This window comes from Sinocyclocheilus grahami, unplaced genomic scaffold (assembly GCF_001515645.1).
Source record: "Sinocyclocheilus grahami isolate Dianchi unplaced genomic scaffold, SAMN03320097.WGS_v1.1 scaffold56.1, whole genome shotgun sequence".
Taxonomy (NCBI): domain Eukaryota; kingdom Metazoa; phylum Chordata; class Actinopteri; order Cypriniformes; family Cyprinidae; genus Sinocyclocheilus; species Sinocyclocheilus grahami.
The window spans coordinates 734,085-749,726 of record NW_015505235.1 but is presented as its reverse complement, the minus strand read 5'-3'; the positions used below and the strand labels follow the sequence as shown (position 1 = coordinate 749,726).

At 36.5% G+C, this 15,642-nt stretch overlaps 1 protein-coding gene across 1 annotated transcript in view; it reads right to left on the bottom strand.

Moving 5' to 3' along the window:
- Positions 1–12,390, bottom strand: part of nampt1 (nicotinamide phosphoribosyltransferase 1) — a 23,050-nt gene extending 10,660 nt beyond the window's left edge. Inside the window, exons 1-4 of the mRNA XM_016270303.1 lie at positions 12,206–12,390; positions 4,321–4,477; positions 2,811–2,914; positions 2,585–2,713 (exon numbers count right to left, since the gene is read on the bottom strand). Coding sequence (XP_016125789.1) covers positions 2,585–2,713; positions 2,811–2,914; positions 4,321–4,477; positions 12,206–12,265 — 450 coding nt within the window. The 5' untranslated portion in view covers positions 12,266–12,390. The remainder of the gene's footprint in view (positions 1–2,584; positions 2,714–2,810; positions 2,915–4,320; positions 4,478–12,205) is intronic.
- Between the last annotated feature and the right edge of the window lie 3,252 nt (positions 12,391–15,642).

Below are 15,642 nucleotides of genomic sequence, written 5' to 3'. Positions count from 1 at the left end.
AAAGGAAAACTTGAAATCGCATCATATGACCCCTTTAAATACTGACTTAAAATCTGCAAGCTAGCACAATTAATACTGGAGTCATCTGACTGATGGCTGCAAAGTGATCCAAACTGTTTTCTCGCACTGATCTGTGGGTTTTCAGTGATTAAACTTCATACATAATGTCATTAAGTCTGAGTCATGGATCAACACCGCCCAAAATCGGTCTTTGTGCTCAGATGTGCATCCTGCCATCAGAGACTAGCTTCAAACTGCCAGGGTCACTAGTGTGAGCACCGGGTCACATGACTGTAAAGCCAAACTATAATGTGCCAGCATGTGACTCTCTCCACTCTCACAAGACAAAGGATGAAGGTTTAAGAGAAGCTTATACTAAATATTTTAATTATCAGTTAACTGTCGCCTTGTGAGTCTGAAAAGTCTCCAAACAGTTCAGTTATTCGTAAGCATCAGTGCCTTCCCATGGTCATCATTAAGGAAGCAGACGCGTGTTTGCAATCACTGGAGAATAGATAGGTGGCGACAGTGTGTACTGAGAGCCAAGGGCATACACACACACACACACACACACACACACACACACACACAGACAGACTAAATTTACCAGCTAAGCATGACAACATGTTTGCCATACATTCAAAGCCCTCTGAGTCATCTGTAAAAGAACTCAAATAAAGCTGATTTGACTATACAAATGACTCAAAATTAGGGCTGCATATATGAACGTGGTTTTGCGCAGCTTGTCAGTGAAGAACGGCTCTGTGTAGAACATGCTGCTCCATGTGAAAGCACGCATGTGATGGAGATTTACCGCTGATTACAGAACCAGCTTTACTGAAAGGATGCGCAATAAATATTGCATGTGATTTATCGTGCAGCCCTACTCAAAATGCAGAGAGTAAAAGAAGCAAGCGATTGTTCCCTTGGTGGCAGGTGTAGTATTTCGTGACGACTACAGGTGTGGCTGGATGTTAGACTGTCAGCATGACTCAGCAGGTTTGCCACTAAATCCTAAGAAGAAAGTCGTGTGGCATGACATGTCGCTTTTTGCACAGTCTGTTACAGCACGTTTGACAAATCGTCCGATCCGTCATATGGAAAGTTTGGAAAACGCTGTAGTCATGACTGTGAGAAATGTAAACTGCACGCCTAATTATATATAATTCCTCTGAATTATGAACCAAAGGAGGATGGTGCTGCCAAAATGGGCACCCTACTGTTTACTCCACTAGTGATTCATGAAATTTGTGTGTTCTGTGGCTAATATACAGTGCCTAAAGAATTTAGACTATCATGACTGAATTATTCCTATTTGGATCTGCATGAATTATATTTTGGGTCAATGCAAAAACAAATCAGTAAAATAGCTAAAGATGATTAGTTTATAAGTGTATATTCTATATAAAAACATAACAACAGTGTTAAAATGGTAATGCAATTTCAAGGATTCAGGAATAATAATCTCCATAGATTAAATTTTTTTTTAATATTCCCGTTGGCTCAGTAGTTTCATAGAATTTTCCAACATTTTCACTGGCACAAACATGATACATAATAACTCATTTGACTTCCACCATTTTTGATGATAAATTTGTATTAAATCATAAAACAGAATACAGGAAAAATTCAAACAGACAACACAGAATTTGTGAATTTCATACTTTCATAATGCCTTACCATCAGTAAAATCATATTCAAATATATTAAATTATTAATATAATAATTTGTTTTATACATTTGTTTGACTAGACATGATTTTTGATCATTAAATTGTAATTATACCCCTCGACCTGAATCCAGAATCTGAATCCAATAATTTAAATGTTAAAACAGAATTCATTCAGAAAACACAGAATTTAGGGGAAAAATTAAGAGATTTCACAGTGCCTTATTTCATATATATATATATATATATTTATTTATTTATTCAATTATTATTATTATTATTATAATTATAGAATTTATTATATTAGACATGATTCATGAATTTTTATAATTTATAATTAAACCACTTAAAACTGAATCCAGAAATATTAATGGAATTTGAATATTCTGTTTAAATGGAATTAACATCAAAACTAAATTTAGGGAAAAACAAAATGGAATTAATTAAAAAACAAGCTATAATGTAACTCCATGGCAGCTATTTATCTATCTAAACATACTTTTGCTGGACAACAATGCCATGTAGTGTAAAACATTACTGATTTGTGAATCATTTTTAATCATTCCTAGACTCTCACGAGCCAATTTAAGATAGATTTATATCCATGTTATCCATCTATGGATAGCTAACGCTACCTTGATGTTGTTTAAATCAGTAGAATTCAACAACAATGTTCAACATATAATAAGATCAGTCAAATGGACCTAAACTATTTTATGCTGGCCCGATCCATCCTAACTGGTAGAGAATGGAAATTAAAGCCATAGATATGTATTCCTATGAAAATCAAACTCATATACTGACAAAACATAAACCTAGAATGTAAAGTAATAATCTAAACTAATCTAATCGCTTTAGATTAGTGTTAAATGAATGTAAATACACTGTAGGGATCAGTTCAGGGTCGTGCCTCACCTCTACCCAGTTAGTGAGCCAGTAGCACTCCGGATCTGTGCTTTCTACAGTGAACAGCACATTCCCACGCGGGATAACGCTTCCCTCCGGCACAGCCTTGATCTCGATGGGCAGGTGACCGTTGTATTTCTGCAGTGATGTAACATCAAAGACATGACTGAACATCCCTGATGGGACAAAACATTCAGCACAGACAGAAATGGCACAGAGGTGAGCTTCTCCATACCTCCAAAATGTAATTCCATCCTTTTTCATTGAACACATCATCCTGAAAGTGTTCCCGGTACACCTCTTTTGCTTCCTGAATTTTCTCTCGTGTGACGACCTGTCCTGTGAGCCCAAAAAGAGACAGGACAACTGTGAAACGAGAGTATCACACACCTCAAGGAAGTGGCTGAACAATACAGGAATAAAAAGACACTACACAAGAGAGAGGTTGGTGTGTCCCTGTGTGTGTGTGTGTGTGTTAAAATGCACATTTTCCTACATCCTTGCTTTATTGCATTAAGGGACTCTTCCTTGCTCACCGTGTAGCTTTGTCCCACCAGTGCTGTCTTAAAAGCACAGCATCCTCAAAAATAAAACAGCAGCTCTACTTGTGTTTTAATACATTTTAATGTATTACTATAGCAGATACTGTGACTTCAAAACATTTTTTGTGTAAATAGGGTTATTATAGTTAACTAAAAGTGAAACTAAAACCATTAAAAATACATTTTCGTTACTTATTATTGAAGCAAAATAAACGTTAACTGAAATAAAAATTTAGAAAATTTGCCAAAGCACCATTTTGCCGTTTTATCAATGAGAAATTTAGTTTTGATTTGGTAACTTGATGTACTAAAATAACTAAAATTAAAACTAAAATCAAATAAACAAAAAGTACAAAATTCATAAAATAAACAAAGCCTACTAAAAATGACAAAACTACAACAAAATTACTAAAACTTTAACCAAAATTTTAATGAAAACATACAATATAAAAATTGATTGATTCAAAATATTAATAACTATAAAAGCATCTCAATAATATTAAAATAACACTGGTATAAAATTACTCAAAATGTCTGTAATTTAAGTATGGAAAAACTATGAAGACAATCGCTGATTGAATCTAAAAAGTTCTTACAGTATCAAGTTTGCAAAAGGCTGCAATGATCTGCAAAACAAATTCTGAGGTTTGAGATTTAGGGAAAAAAAATAGTAAAATTCAAGCAGATCAAAAAGAGATAACAACAGAAACAGAAGTAATGCAACTTGAGTATTTATGCAGAATCCAGACTTAATCTGTGACCAGGGCTGCGTCGGGCAGCTGTCTTTTGTGGGTGAAAGAGCAGATGTTCAATTGTCTTGTTTTATCCCATCACACAATTTCTAAAGCCTTCACCCCAGCGCACCATGAAATCCTTAATTCCTTTATAAATGTGGCAAATTTGAGCGGCATGTGAGAACAACAACCTCAAACCAGACTGCTACTCACACGTCTTAAACTCAAACCGCTATATTCTTAGCCTATAACTCTACCATCAAGTTTGGTCACTTAACCCAGGCTCCATCACGAGAAAGTCATTTTTTTCCCATTGGAATAAACAATGTTATTATTTTTCGGGCTGACTGTATGACTAAGTTTGGAGGTCAGGCTGCATTCTTGAGCGAGAACACAACCCAAAATGACCAGCAAGGCTGCGTTTTCCATTTGCAACTTCAAGTAGTAATGACAGCCATGTCCAACGTACCTTTTAAATATCTGTGGAGAATGTACTGAAGCCCATAGAAGACCGTTTTGTCGTATTTGACTTTTCTGAGCTTGGCAGGGTCTGTCTTCTTCTCGCGGCACTCAAAGTAAGAGTACACCTTGCTGGTGTTGGGTGGATACTGTTTGTAATGTGTGACCTGCAAGAAAGAAATTACAACATGTTACATACAATTCATAAACTGAAAGAACCATAAAAATAAAAAAAAATCCTCTGGCACGACGGTGTTAACGTTGCAAATATGGTAATGGATGTCAACAAGCCTGGGTGCGTCTGTGTCCACATAGTTTCCTGTAATTTAGACAGCTGTTGGGTTTGATTCTAGCTGGTCTGCCATTCAATTCAAGACCACCAGCAACATATTACACACATTATTAGGCAAACATTACCACTACTATTATTCTAACTGACACTAAGTATTAAGCATTGACACATAGCTCGTCCTGCACCGTTATTGATATGGAAAAGAATGATACATCAAATCATGCACCTCAAATGAGCTATTAGCCATTTATTTGTGAAATTTACTAGCAATGTCTGAGTGAAAATTGCTTCTATAATGTTTTTTTAAGCAGTGGTGCCTTTAAAATGATCATTTGGGTGACGGAGGTGCATCTCAAAAGGTGTTTTAGCTGGTTAGCGTCTCTCCAGGAAGTTTTATCTCTCAATTCACCAAATAACCAAATAACAGAAACGCCGCCCTGCCTCTTTAATTACTGAGCACACTGTTTCCCATGACGCGCACTCCACAGACGCGTCGCGTCTTTAACTGCCGAACACATCGTTTTCCACGACTGTACGCACACTCGCGTCTTTGATAAATGTGCACATTGTTTTGTCTGACTGTACATGTACCGGCAGCACGCAGCTCCTGCCGGCACTAAATTACATTATATTTGTCCCATATTGTCATTAATATACATACTGACTTCAACTTGGACCACTAAATAAATAGACTGCTATTGTTATGCAAGTATCAGGGTTAGATTATTTAGTGTACAGGTCATTTCAAGAGGGATAAACAAAGTGATAGAAAATATTTTCATGCATTTTAAATGTTTAAAAATGTGGAAACCACTCATTGCATCACACCATCTCCTGATTGCATTATTATTTGTAAAATAGGGGCTTTATGCAGTGTGTGTGTATACATGGTTATAAGTATAATATTTCATTAATTTAGGGAAATGAACAAGCGTCTTAGCCCTCAAGGGACTATTTGGCCAACCAGCTTATTCCTGCTTGAAAAGCAAAATGTTACTGATAGTGTAAAAAACATCAGCTTTGAAGCACATGCATTACTCAACATTACTTACTACCTTCCAGCCACACTACATTAAATTAAGGTAAACTAGTAAAAAAATAATAATGGTTCATTTAAATGGAACCGGAATCGTTAGGCAAAACTGGAACCGGAATCGGAAAATTTCTAACGATACCCAACCCTACTTTTGAGAGAGAAATTTTCAATGACTTTCAAGCATTTCACACAACTATTTCCAACACTTTAAAGCTCTAAAATGATCCAGTTTGAATGATATTTTTAATGGGATGACCAAAATATACTTTGTTGTATACAAACTCTTATGTAAAATGTAAAAAAAATACATCAAATCACAATTATAACCAGTAGAAGGCAGCAGAGGAGCACTTATTGGCTTATTAGTCATACATTTATATTTTTTCTCTATATTTTGAAATGATAAAATCACTACTATAAAATATCAAATCATCAAGAAATCAGATTTGGTCAGAATTTTACACTTTTTTTGTGTATGAAGAAAAGGCACAAAGTGCCTTGAAAAACTAACTTTTTTTCAATTTGCTACTAAATCACACAATCACTGAAGTTGGTCAGTTCCATATACTAGAAGAATAATGGTACATTTAATAAGAGTGGAATATATAATTTTTCTATATAAAAATTTGATTTTGCACCTGTTACTGTTGTTAATAAAAGTAAATTGTGTATGCATCTTAACTCAAGCTTAGAGCTTTACTGTCAAATCTGTATAAATAAACAAGAAATGAACATGTAATATTATTAGTAACTGCACTTATTATTGCAAAACAATAATAATTTTATGATTAAATGATCTATATTTTAATACTCCCACACACCACCCCCAGCGCAACCAAATCTGCTTCTGGCGCCACCATCTGTAGAACTTAGTGGCGCTGGTGCCACTGCTCTCAAATGTTAGTCTGGAGCCCTGTAGTGTAGGCCAATTTATTTTATTCTTTTTATTTGTTATTTTATTCTGATTTCTCTGTTCTCAGAAGCACTGCAGGTGCGTGATATCTTGACGATGTGTGAATCCAGGTTCTGTTGTTGCTCTGTATGCTGCTGTTTGCACGTTAAAATAAACCTGTGAAAAAAAATTGTTTTGTATTTTTAATGGGTCACAGACACTCATCCATTCTATTTTTATTTAATGCCAATTTATTATTCTAATCTTATCAGTTAACGGTTAATGTTCAGATAACAAGTAACGGTTGTCGGTCGGGAAAATTAACCGAAATGAACATCCCTAAAGCCTATATATTGTGTGCAAAAAAGGGTCAAAACCACATTTTATTCTAACACTGTAATATTACAATCTAAAAACAAAAATAATGCTTTTAAAGCAGAAGTTAAATTCACTAAACTAAAAGTGAAAATAAATAAGAACAAAAGCACAGACCTGTATTAAGCTATTTTGATTACCTCATTACAGTCACTTTACAGTTAGTGCTATCATAAAAATATACCTACTTGTAGGTTTAAAATTCTACATGTGTCACAGTTATTGTCTAACATCAAGTATTTCAGCAAAATATATATTTTAGTCAGAAATATTGAGTATTGAGCCAGAGGTTGTTTAATCAGCTCACGCATTACACGGGAAAGGAAATTCAGATTTTGTTACAGAAGTGTAAGCCAAAATTCAAAGACATACCAAAATATGTAGAGACAGACAACACTTTTACAAGATGGAGAACTGATGGAATTTGGGTTTGGGTTTTCTCCTCGACCGGTAAGATAAACTACATTTTTTTGCTATGCATGTTAGCCCTTTACTGTCAAGCCCCAGATAAAATGGTAAGATATTGTAAGGATAAGAACAATCGTAAAAGTGTGAGGAGCATTTGCAATGGTTGTTTGTTTTATTTTTCCACTAGTTGTCACCAGAAGCACAGAAACTACATACCTCACCTTTAAAAGTTGCAAAAGAAAAAAGACCCTGCACTATTTCTAATCAAACACTTATGTACTTGTGAAAGGGGAATGCACTCAGATTACACTACTGAAGCACATCATTCTGTGTTTGGGATTTTTTGAGCCTTTCTAACACAAGAACTAGTTTTGTGCAACAAAAGGTTGTAGTTATTTAGATTATTTACTTGTTTTGCACAATTTTGCACAAGCAACATTTTCTTCAAAAACAAAACAAAACAAAAATCCTGTTTGCCCTCTTGCTCTTCAAAGACTTGTGATATAAATACATTCTATGCTGAGAATGTAACTACAGTAACAGTTACACTAGATATCAAACAGACAACCTACTAAGCTTCCTTCTGATATTTTGTGCATGCTGACCTTTCCCTGGCACTGTTTGGCTGCTCCCTTGTGTACGGGCCAGCCTGGGAAAGGTTACACCCTCATGGTTATGCCTGACAGCTACTGTGGTTGCTCCCTGCACTCCAAGAGCAAATTTCATGCAGCTTTTTTCCCTCCAGCTTTCCCAAAGGGCAGAAGTCCTTGTGGAGCAGCAGCCGAGGAGGTCCCACTAGGGTCTGGAGGCCCTTTCCCTTCTGGAATAGCCCGTTCATGTCAACAGCTGCATGCGGTCCAGGCATGCGCAACAACTGGCTGTGTGCATGGAGGACACTGCAATGCCACAGAATAGGCTTCAGATCAAGGCAAACAGCCACGGAGGTTGTATAAGGAGCTATTTTAAGGTGTGGCAAACTGAAATGAAAGTGAAACACCGTAAACAAGTTGTAAAACTGAACAATCCAGATAGTGCAGGTGCTTTGACCTGATCTGATGTTCCCAAGCTGAGCAATTAGTCAGTAAAGGCCTGAAATCTCCTGGACAACACAAACATGTGATTGTGATGTTGACAACTGAGGATAAAAGGGGAAAGATGCAACACCAGATGGAATTGTTAACACAAACCCAGCGAATGCCCTTTATGATGCTAAAGTTAATGTGCTCATGATCGATTGGTCAATCAACATTACACACACAACAGAGCGTGCACATGCAGCCAAGGACTTTACAGATTAATTTTCTCCACAGGGATTTCAAACGATTCCTCAATAAAAAATTCAGGCCATGAACCATCAAGCTCCGAGATGAATCACATTACAAACTGTGATGTGCAACAAAACTATTTGAGGAGGTACAAGTTTTACAAGAGTTACAAATGATGCAGTCGAATCAAAAACTATGACTGTATAGAAAAGTATAACTAATGGCGCTTTTCCACTGCATGGTACGGCATGGTACGGTTCACTTTTTGGGGGTTTTCCACTGGGTACAGTACCAGGTACCTGGTACTTTTTTTAGTACCACCTCGGTTGAGGTTCCAAGTGAACTGTACCGTTACCAAAACGTGACGTGTAAACTCTGCTGATCACGGATTGGCCGGAGAGAATCGTCACTTACCTGCGTCACTGAACTTGCAACACAAACTCAAAAGAACCGCTAGTTTTAAATCAGCACAGCCAGCGAAGGATCGAACGCAACTGTTTGGAACGAGTGCACCTTTTCGTAACAACCAAAAAGTTTTGTTGTCTGTTGCGGTAGAACAGACGTTCCTCTCCTTGATAGCAGAGGAGCGGATCCAGCGAGAGCTTGATGGGGCGACGCAGAATGAAAACGTTTTTGTAGGAGTCGTGGTAGTAGAGGCGGCGCAACTATAACGACATGTGAATAATCCCGCCCACTCTAAAGCGGTACTGAACTGCAGTGGAAACGCAAACCGTGCCGAGCCGAGTCGTACCACGCAGTGGAAAAGCTCCCATAAGTAGTGCACAGTGTGAATTTTCAATTTAGTTTTTGGTTTCACTAACGGGCCATTATATGTTTTTCTACTTTCAGTAAAGTAACTGAAATGTAACTAGAAAGTAACTGTGCAAATAACTGCGTAAACTGAAAAAAGTAACTGTAAAGCAAACTGATATTATTTATGTATGTTGTACTGCTGTCTGGTGAGATTTGTATGCTTTAATTAATGCAAGGTACAGTACAAACTCTGAATCCTTCACAATACTGTGCATCAAAAACTATTCAACAGTCATATTTATAGTTTATATTTTAATAGAAAACAGGTAAGTTTGGGAGTCTATTTCAACTTTGTTTCAGCTTGAGCTGAATTTAAAACTGCTAGTAAATTTCACAAACAATTACAAATAAACAGAAAGCAATGCACTGAATTAAACCTGAAATTTTTAAGTAGAAAAAAATTCTTTAATTATGTTTATCTTATTTACAACGTAGGGTTACACTTTATTTTAAGGTGTCCTTGTTACAGTGTAATTATATATTTAAGTACTGAGTAATATTAATTAACTACATGTACTTACTATATGGTTACGGTTTGGCTTTGGGTTACTTGCATGTAATTTTGCTTTTATTATAATATTAAGTACAAGTAACTTGTGTAACAAGGACACCGTAAAATAAAGTGTTACACAACGTAGTTTGAAAGTGTCACCCATTTATTCTGTAATTTGCAATGCTTCATGGGAGTGGATGGTTGCTGTTGAAATCTGAACACATTTTTCAGGTCTCTAGATAACTATATATGATCACTGAACAATCTCATGCTCTCTATTGCTCAGTACTGTACATTACTCCATATGTATTCGACCATGAAATCTTCACCACACCCCTCTCTCATTCCTGGTGTCATCTTTACTTCCTTCTCATCGCCTCTTATTCTAAATGTCACTTGCTTCTACAGTTTCACCCTGTTTCCATCAGAGCCAAAACCTTGAATGGAGAGTAAACACCGAATGTTAAACGTCAAGAGAAGCATCACAAGGTCAAAACTCATGAACTGACTCCTGAAACAAAAGAGTAGGAAAATCAACAAACTATCAAGAAGACACAGAAAGCTGACTGTAGTGTTGACTGAATAAATAAGGAACAACCAGCTATTTTCCACACGTGATCTCGGACTCACCAATGACCTCTGCGGGATCCTTAAGTAATGAAGCATCCCTTTAAAAGGCTAAATGGATGTGTCATCAGCCTCAACGCGAAACACGAGAATCCTATTACATCTGTAGTGGGAGGATAAAAGACAAAGACATCCACTCCCGTCCTCTAGCAGTACTAACGAAAGAAAACACTGATTAAACAGAGATGAGACCATATCCACAACATAACAGACACAACAGCAGTCAATGTCGCCACTCTGGACCCAAGGACAGAGAGTGCTGGGTTGAGGTGAAAAGTGAGCAACAACTTCAGGACGGCAAAGTAAAACCTGCATACAATTTATATTTTAAGATTAATAAAGATCTAAAGGTTATGACATACTTGCTTTTGATCATTTCTTAAACGGAAGATACAACACATTTTGGTTGCCTCACATGTTGGCAAGACTCGGCAGATATGGTGCATGTGTGAACGTCAGAAGTACCACTGCTACCAAGTGCGAGTCCTTTCGTTATCCTGAATTTAACCTTTCATCTCTGTTTTACTTTTGTCAAATGTGTTTAAACAGCTGCACTATAGAATTCTCCGTTTTTAAATTTCTATTTCGTTTCACTACATGACTGTTCATTTATCTTGCAGTTTAATGATTAATCTTTTTTTTAACCGTATATTCAGTTTCTATTTCAGTTTTAGTATTTTAGGGCTTCCAAAGTTCATGTGTAAACTGATGTTATTTAAATGTTTTACAACATTACACGTCTCCAGGCAGCTTACCGAATGTGAGATATAAAATCATTTTACAATACAGTGCATAATAAACTATTCTGTGGTCACTTTTGTATTTTATATATCTTATATATATACAGAAAACAAGTTAGTTTTGGAGACAAAAATCTATTGTAGCTTAATGTCAGTTTTTCTAATGACTAGTTTTGTCTTATAACAGTGTTAGACTTCACATAAGGACCTATGTATGCACTACACAGAGTACAGACTTTATTTCATATTCTTTACATTAGAGCGTACAGTGCGGTCCAATTTATAATATATGCATGTCAAAATCATACATCACCTTTCATTGTTTTACAGTACAATAACACTAAAAGTGTTGCATTTTGAAACTTTTTTTTCAAAGCAATAATCGAATGTATTTTAGGATCAGTTTTGAATTCCCAACGGACAGAACATGTCAGCAATTTCTACTAAATGTAACGTTAGTCATCCCGGTGACTATTACTAATTGGCTAGGTCTAGTAGTAGGTTAGTTGCACCGCTATCAGTCAAAATCATATCTCTCCGTTATATTACATCGCTTAAATAAGCGAAACGCTGAATGCTGATTAGCTTTATCTGATAAGTTACATTCATTTCCTTATTTCCAAGTGCTTTCAGTTTTGCTTCCCCTCAGGACCCGCGCCTCTTGCCCTTTAGGTGTAATTCACACTCCTAATCCGTTATTACCGACATAAACACACATAATCTACTAAAAAGGAATACAGATGAAGATGTACCTGTCGTTTCTCCTCACACACACACACACACTCGGCCTAACGGTACCGACCTGACTGACACCGACTCAACCGTTAACGGCCTGAAGGATGAAACCACCTTCATTCCTCGTTCTCTTTCCCTCATTTTCCTCTCACTCACAGGTTCGCCGGCATACAACAGCACACCGGGCCCGGCTGCGGCTCTCTGCCGCTCTCTGCTCACCTTGTAGGAGTCAGTAGCTAACAAGATGTTGAACTCCGCGGCGCCTGTGTGCTGCTCCATCTTCCCCTTGAAGTGACTGGAGTCGCGCGCTGCTGTCAGCTCTGTTGTTCCCTCTCCGCCACGCGGACTCTCAACCAACCCCCGTCGCTGAGGAGGGTGATGACGGAATCAGAATGGGCGGGACCGAATCTGGTGCACTGACCAATCAGGGGATAAGGGAACTTCGACGTAGGGGGCGAGGTGTGGCGCTTACAGGAAAGCGAATGGATGAAACAGAAAGTCTTAGAGAAATGTATTAAATTATACTGATCATTTGTTTTTATTAGAAAGTTCTTAATTTTATGTTTTGCTTTACTATTTTTTTTTTTTAAGAATATAATTGTAAATTATGTCATTATGAATGGATAAAAAAAAAAAAATTCTTATTTAACCCCTTTAGTTTGCATTTTATTTACAAGGGGTGCCATATAAATTCTTAATTGTATTTATCCTGTAATGCAGTTTATGATGATATTTTGAAAATACATTTATTGTTTTGAAATCGTTTTTGATTGTATTTGAACTTCTGTTATTTATTTTAAATGTTTTATTTGAGAATTTATTTTCAGGACACTACCATTGTTGAGGTAGTAGAAGATTAAATGTATAATTTTATGACAAGCATCCTCTTTCAAGAGTATATAATTTTATGATTTAATCATTTTGACTTATTTAATATGTAGTAAATATTACATTAATAAATAAAGATGGTCAAAGACAATAAAACTTTCTCTGGACTGTTGCCCCACCCTATGCAATTTAATTTTAAGTTTGTTTTAGTGACTGTCGTTTCAGTGGGATAGTCTTGGTTTATCGAAAAAGCTATAAGGTTTACAACTATATGTGACCCTGGACCACAATAAGGGTCCATTTTTTTATTGAGATATATATACATCATCTGAAAGCTGAATAAATACGCTTTCCATTGATGTATGGTTTGTTAGGATAGGACAATGTTTGGCTGAGATACAACTATTTAAAAATATGGAATCTGAGGGTGCAAAAAAAATCTAAATGTTGAAAAAAATTGCTAAATGAAGTTCTTAGAAACGCATATTATTAATCAAAAAATAAGTTTAGATATGTTTACGGTTGGAAATTTACTAAATATCTTCATGGAACATAATCTTTACTTAATATCCTAATGATTGTTGGCATAAAAGAAAAATCAATCATTTTGACCCATACACTGTATTGCTGGCTACTGCTTCAAATATGCTCGTGCTACTTATGACTGCTTTTGTGCTCCAGGGTCTCATATAACTATAAAGCTACACACTTAACTACAAAGCTAGATGGGTCTGTGAGTGTCTCTTCAAAACTTTAAATTTAGTAAATAAAATGATTTATCAAGGCGTGTGTATGTCTTTAATGGGAAGGTCTGACCAATCCCTGGCTGAGCTGACAATGACGTCAAGACAAGGCCCACCGCCGCAATCTCAGCCAATCACAGGGCTGCTGTAGCCGCTCTCTGATTGGCTGTGCGAAAGGCACTGTAAGTGACGTCTGTTACTATTGGTTCTGCAGATCAGTGCGTGCAGTTACTTATAATGGACAGAGGAGGAGCCAGAGGGGCAATTAAATATGAAGTTTTCTAATCTAGGATAAAAACACATTGACCTAAGTAATAAATGAGCAGTCTGCTGTTTTTGTTGGTTACAGACATGAAGTAATGCGTTTAGGAACTTCTGTCATGCGCTGCAATAGCAAGGAAACGCATGTGGAGTGTTATGCAATGATTCTGAAGTCTTACAATGTCATGCTTAGATGGCTAAATTTATTTAACCTTTATTTACATTAAATAAATAAATTATATTAAATTAAGTTATATATAGATATATTCCATAATCTTGCATAGTAAAACAATTGCATAATCTTGTCTAAAGAGGATTTAATAATCTTGTCTAAAGAGGAAACTTGCCATTTCTATCATACAAATAGCCTAACCTATCCCTAATCCATATATGTGTAGATGAGCTGTATATCTAAATTATTAAAGGGGTCATCTGATGCCATTTCAAGTATTCCTTTCTCTTTGGAGTGTTACAAGCTGATCGTGCATAGATAAGATCCCTGAAGTTGCAAAGACTAAAGTCTCAAATCCAAAGAGATATTCTTTATCAAAGTTAAGACTCTGCCACGCCCCCCTAAAACAGCTCGTTCTAACACGCCCCCACATATCTACCTCACTATGTGGAAATATTAGCATAATGCGGCCCAAATGTTCATGCAAAGAAAGAAGGCGTGGTTTCAGTAACCGCAGTTAGTGTTGAAGCAGCATGTCAGGGAGACGCTGTGTGTTTCTAGGCGAAAGCAAAAGCACTTTATTTGGCCTTCTGAAAGTAGATGCATTTAGGAATCTTTAAGATGACTTACAACAGAACAGCAATGCATTTTATGGACGACCGTTTCGTGAACCTAGGAGAGGAGGTCATTCTGACTTTGCTATGACAATCTGGCACTTCTGAATCAGCTACTGTTTTGTTATTAGTTTAAGTATTTGCTATTGACTGTTCAAATGCAGAGTTTTGCGCATCGTGTGTGTGTGTGTGTGCGTGCGCGTGTGTGTGAGACAGAGAGAGACCAGCTTCATCACTGTCTGTCACGCGACTCTGTTCCCCTTTCTGGTTCTGTCTTTACATTTATTTTGAAAGATGAAGCTCGCGATTATGGTAAGGGGCGTTACATTTCCGACGAGTGCTTGCGGTGTTCGGCCAATCACAATGCACTGGGTCAGCTGGCCAATCAGAGCAGACTGTACAGTATGTGAAAAATAATGTGTTTTTTGAACATTAAAGCATGTCAACATATTCTGTTACACCAAATACACCAAATAATGATCTTTAAAAAAGCATCATATGACCACTTTAATGTGTGCATCTAACACGCCACTGGAGGACACTATTGCACAAGTAACAAAGTGAAAGTCTGACATACTGGGCGAATAACACGGACTTTAAAACTTTAATTAGATCTTAAAACTTTGCTTGCATCAGTTTTTGTGTTGTTGACAAGTAAACAACTAAATAGAAACAAAAATCTCCCTTTTAAAATTTATATATATATATATATCTCCTTTTGCAATTTGACTAATAAGAATATATTATAAAATAAAAAAATATAAAAAATAAAGTTATGGGGTTGTTATTGGAAATCCAATCCAGTCCAAATAATGCGTCAATGCATTATAAAAAAAATGTATAACGCAAGGTCAGGGCCAGTGCCTCGATTCTTGAGTGCATGAACTGGAAAATACCTGATTTAAAATTCCTAATACACTTTGCATTTTAAACCCTTATCGTTATAAAATCTAAAACCCTTATTGTCTATGTAAAACATATTTGCATATTAAAAATATATATCCTACTAGGGATTCTTCGGTGTAGACAATGACCCAG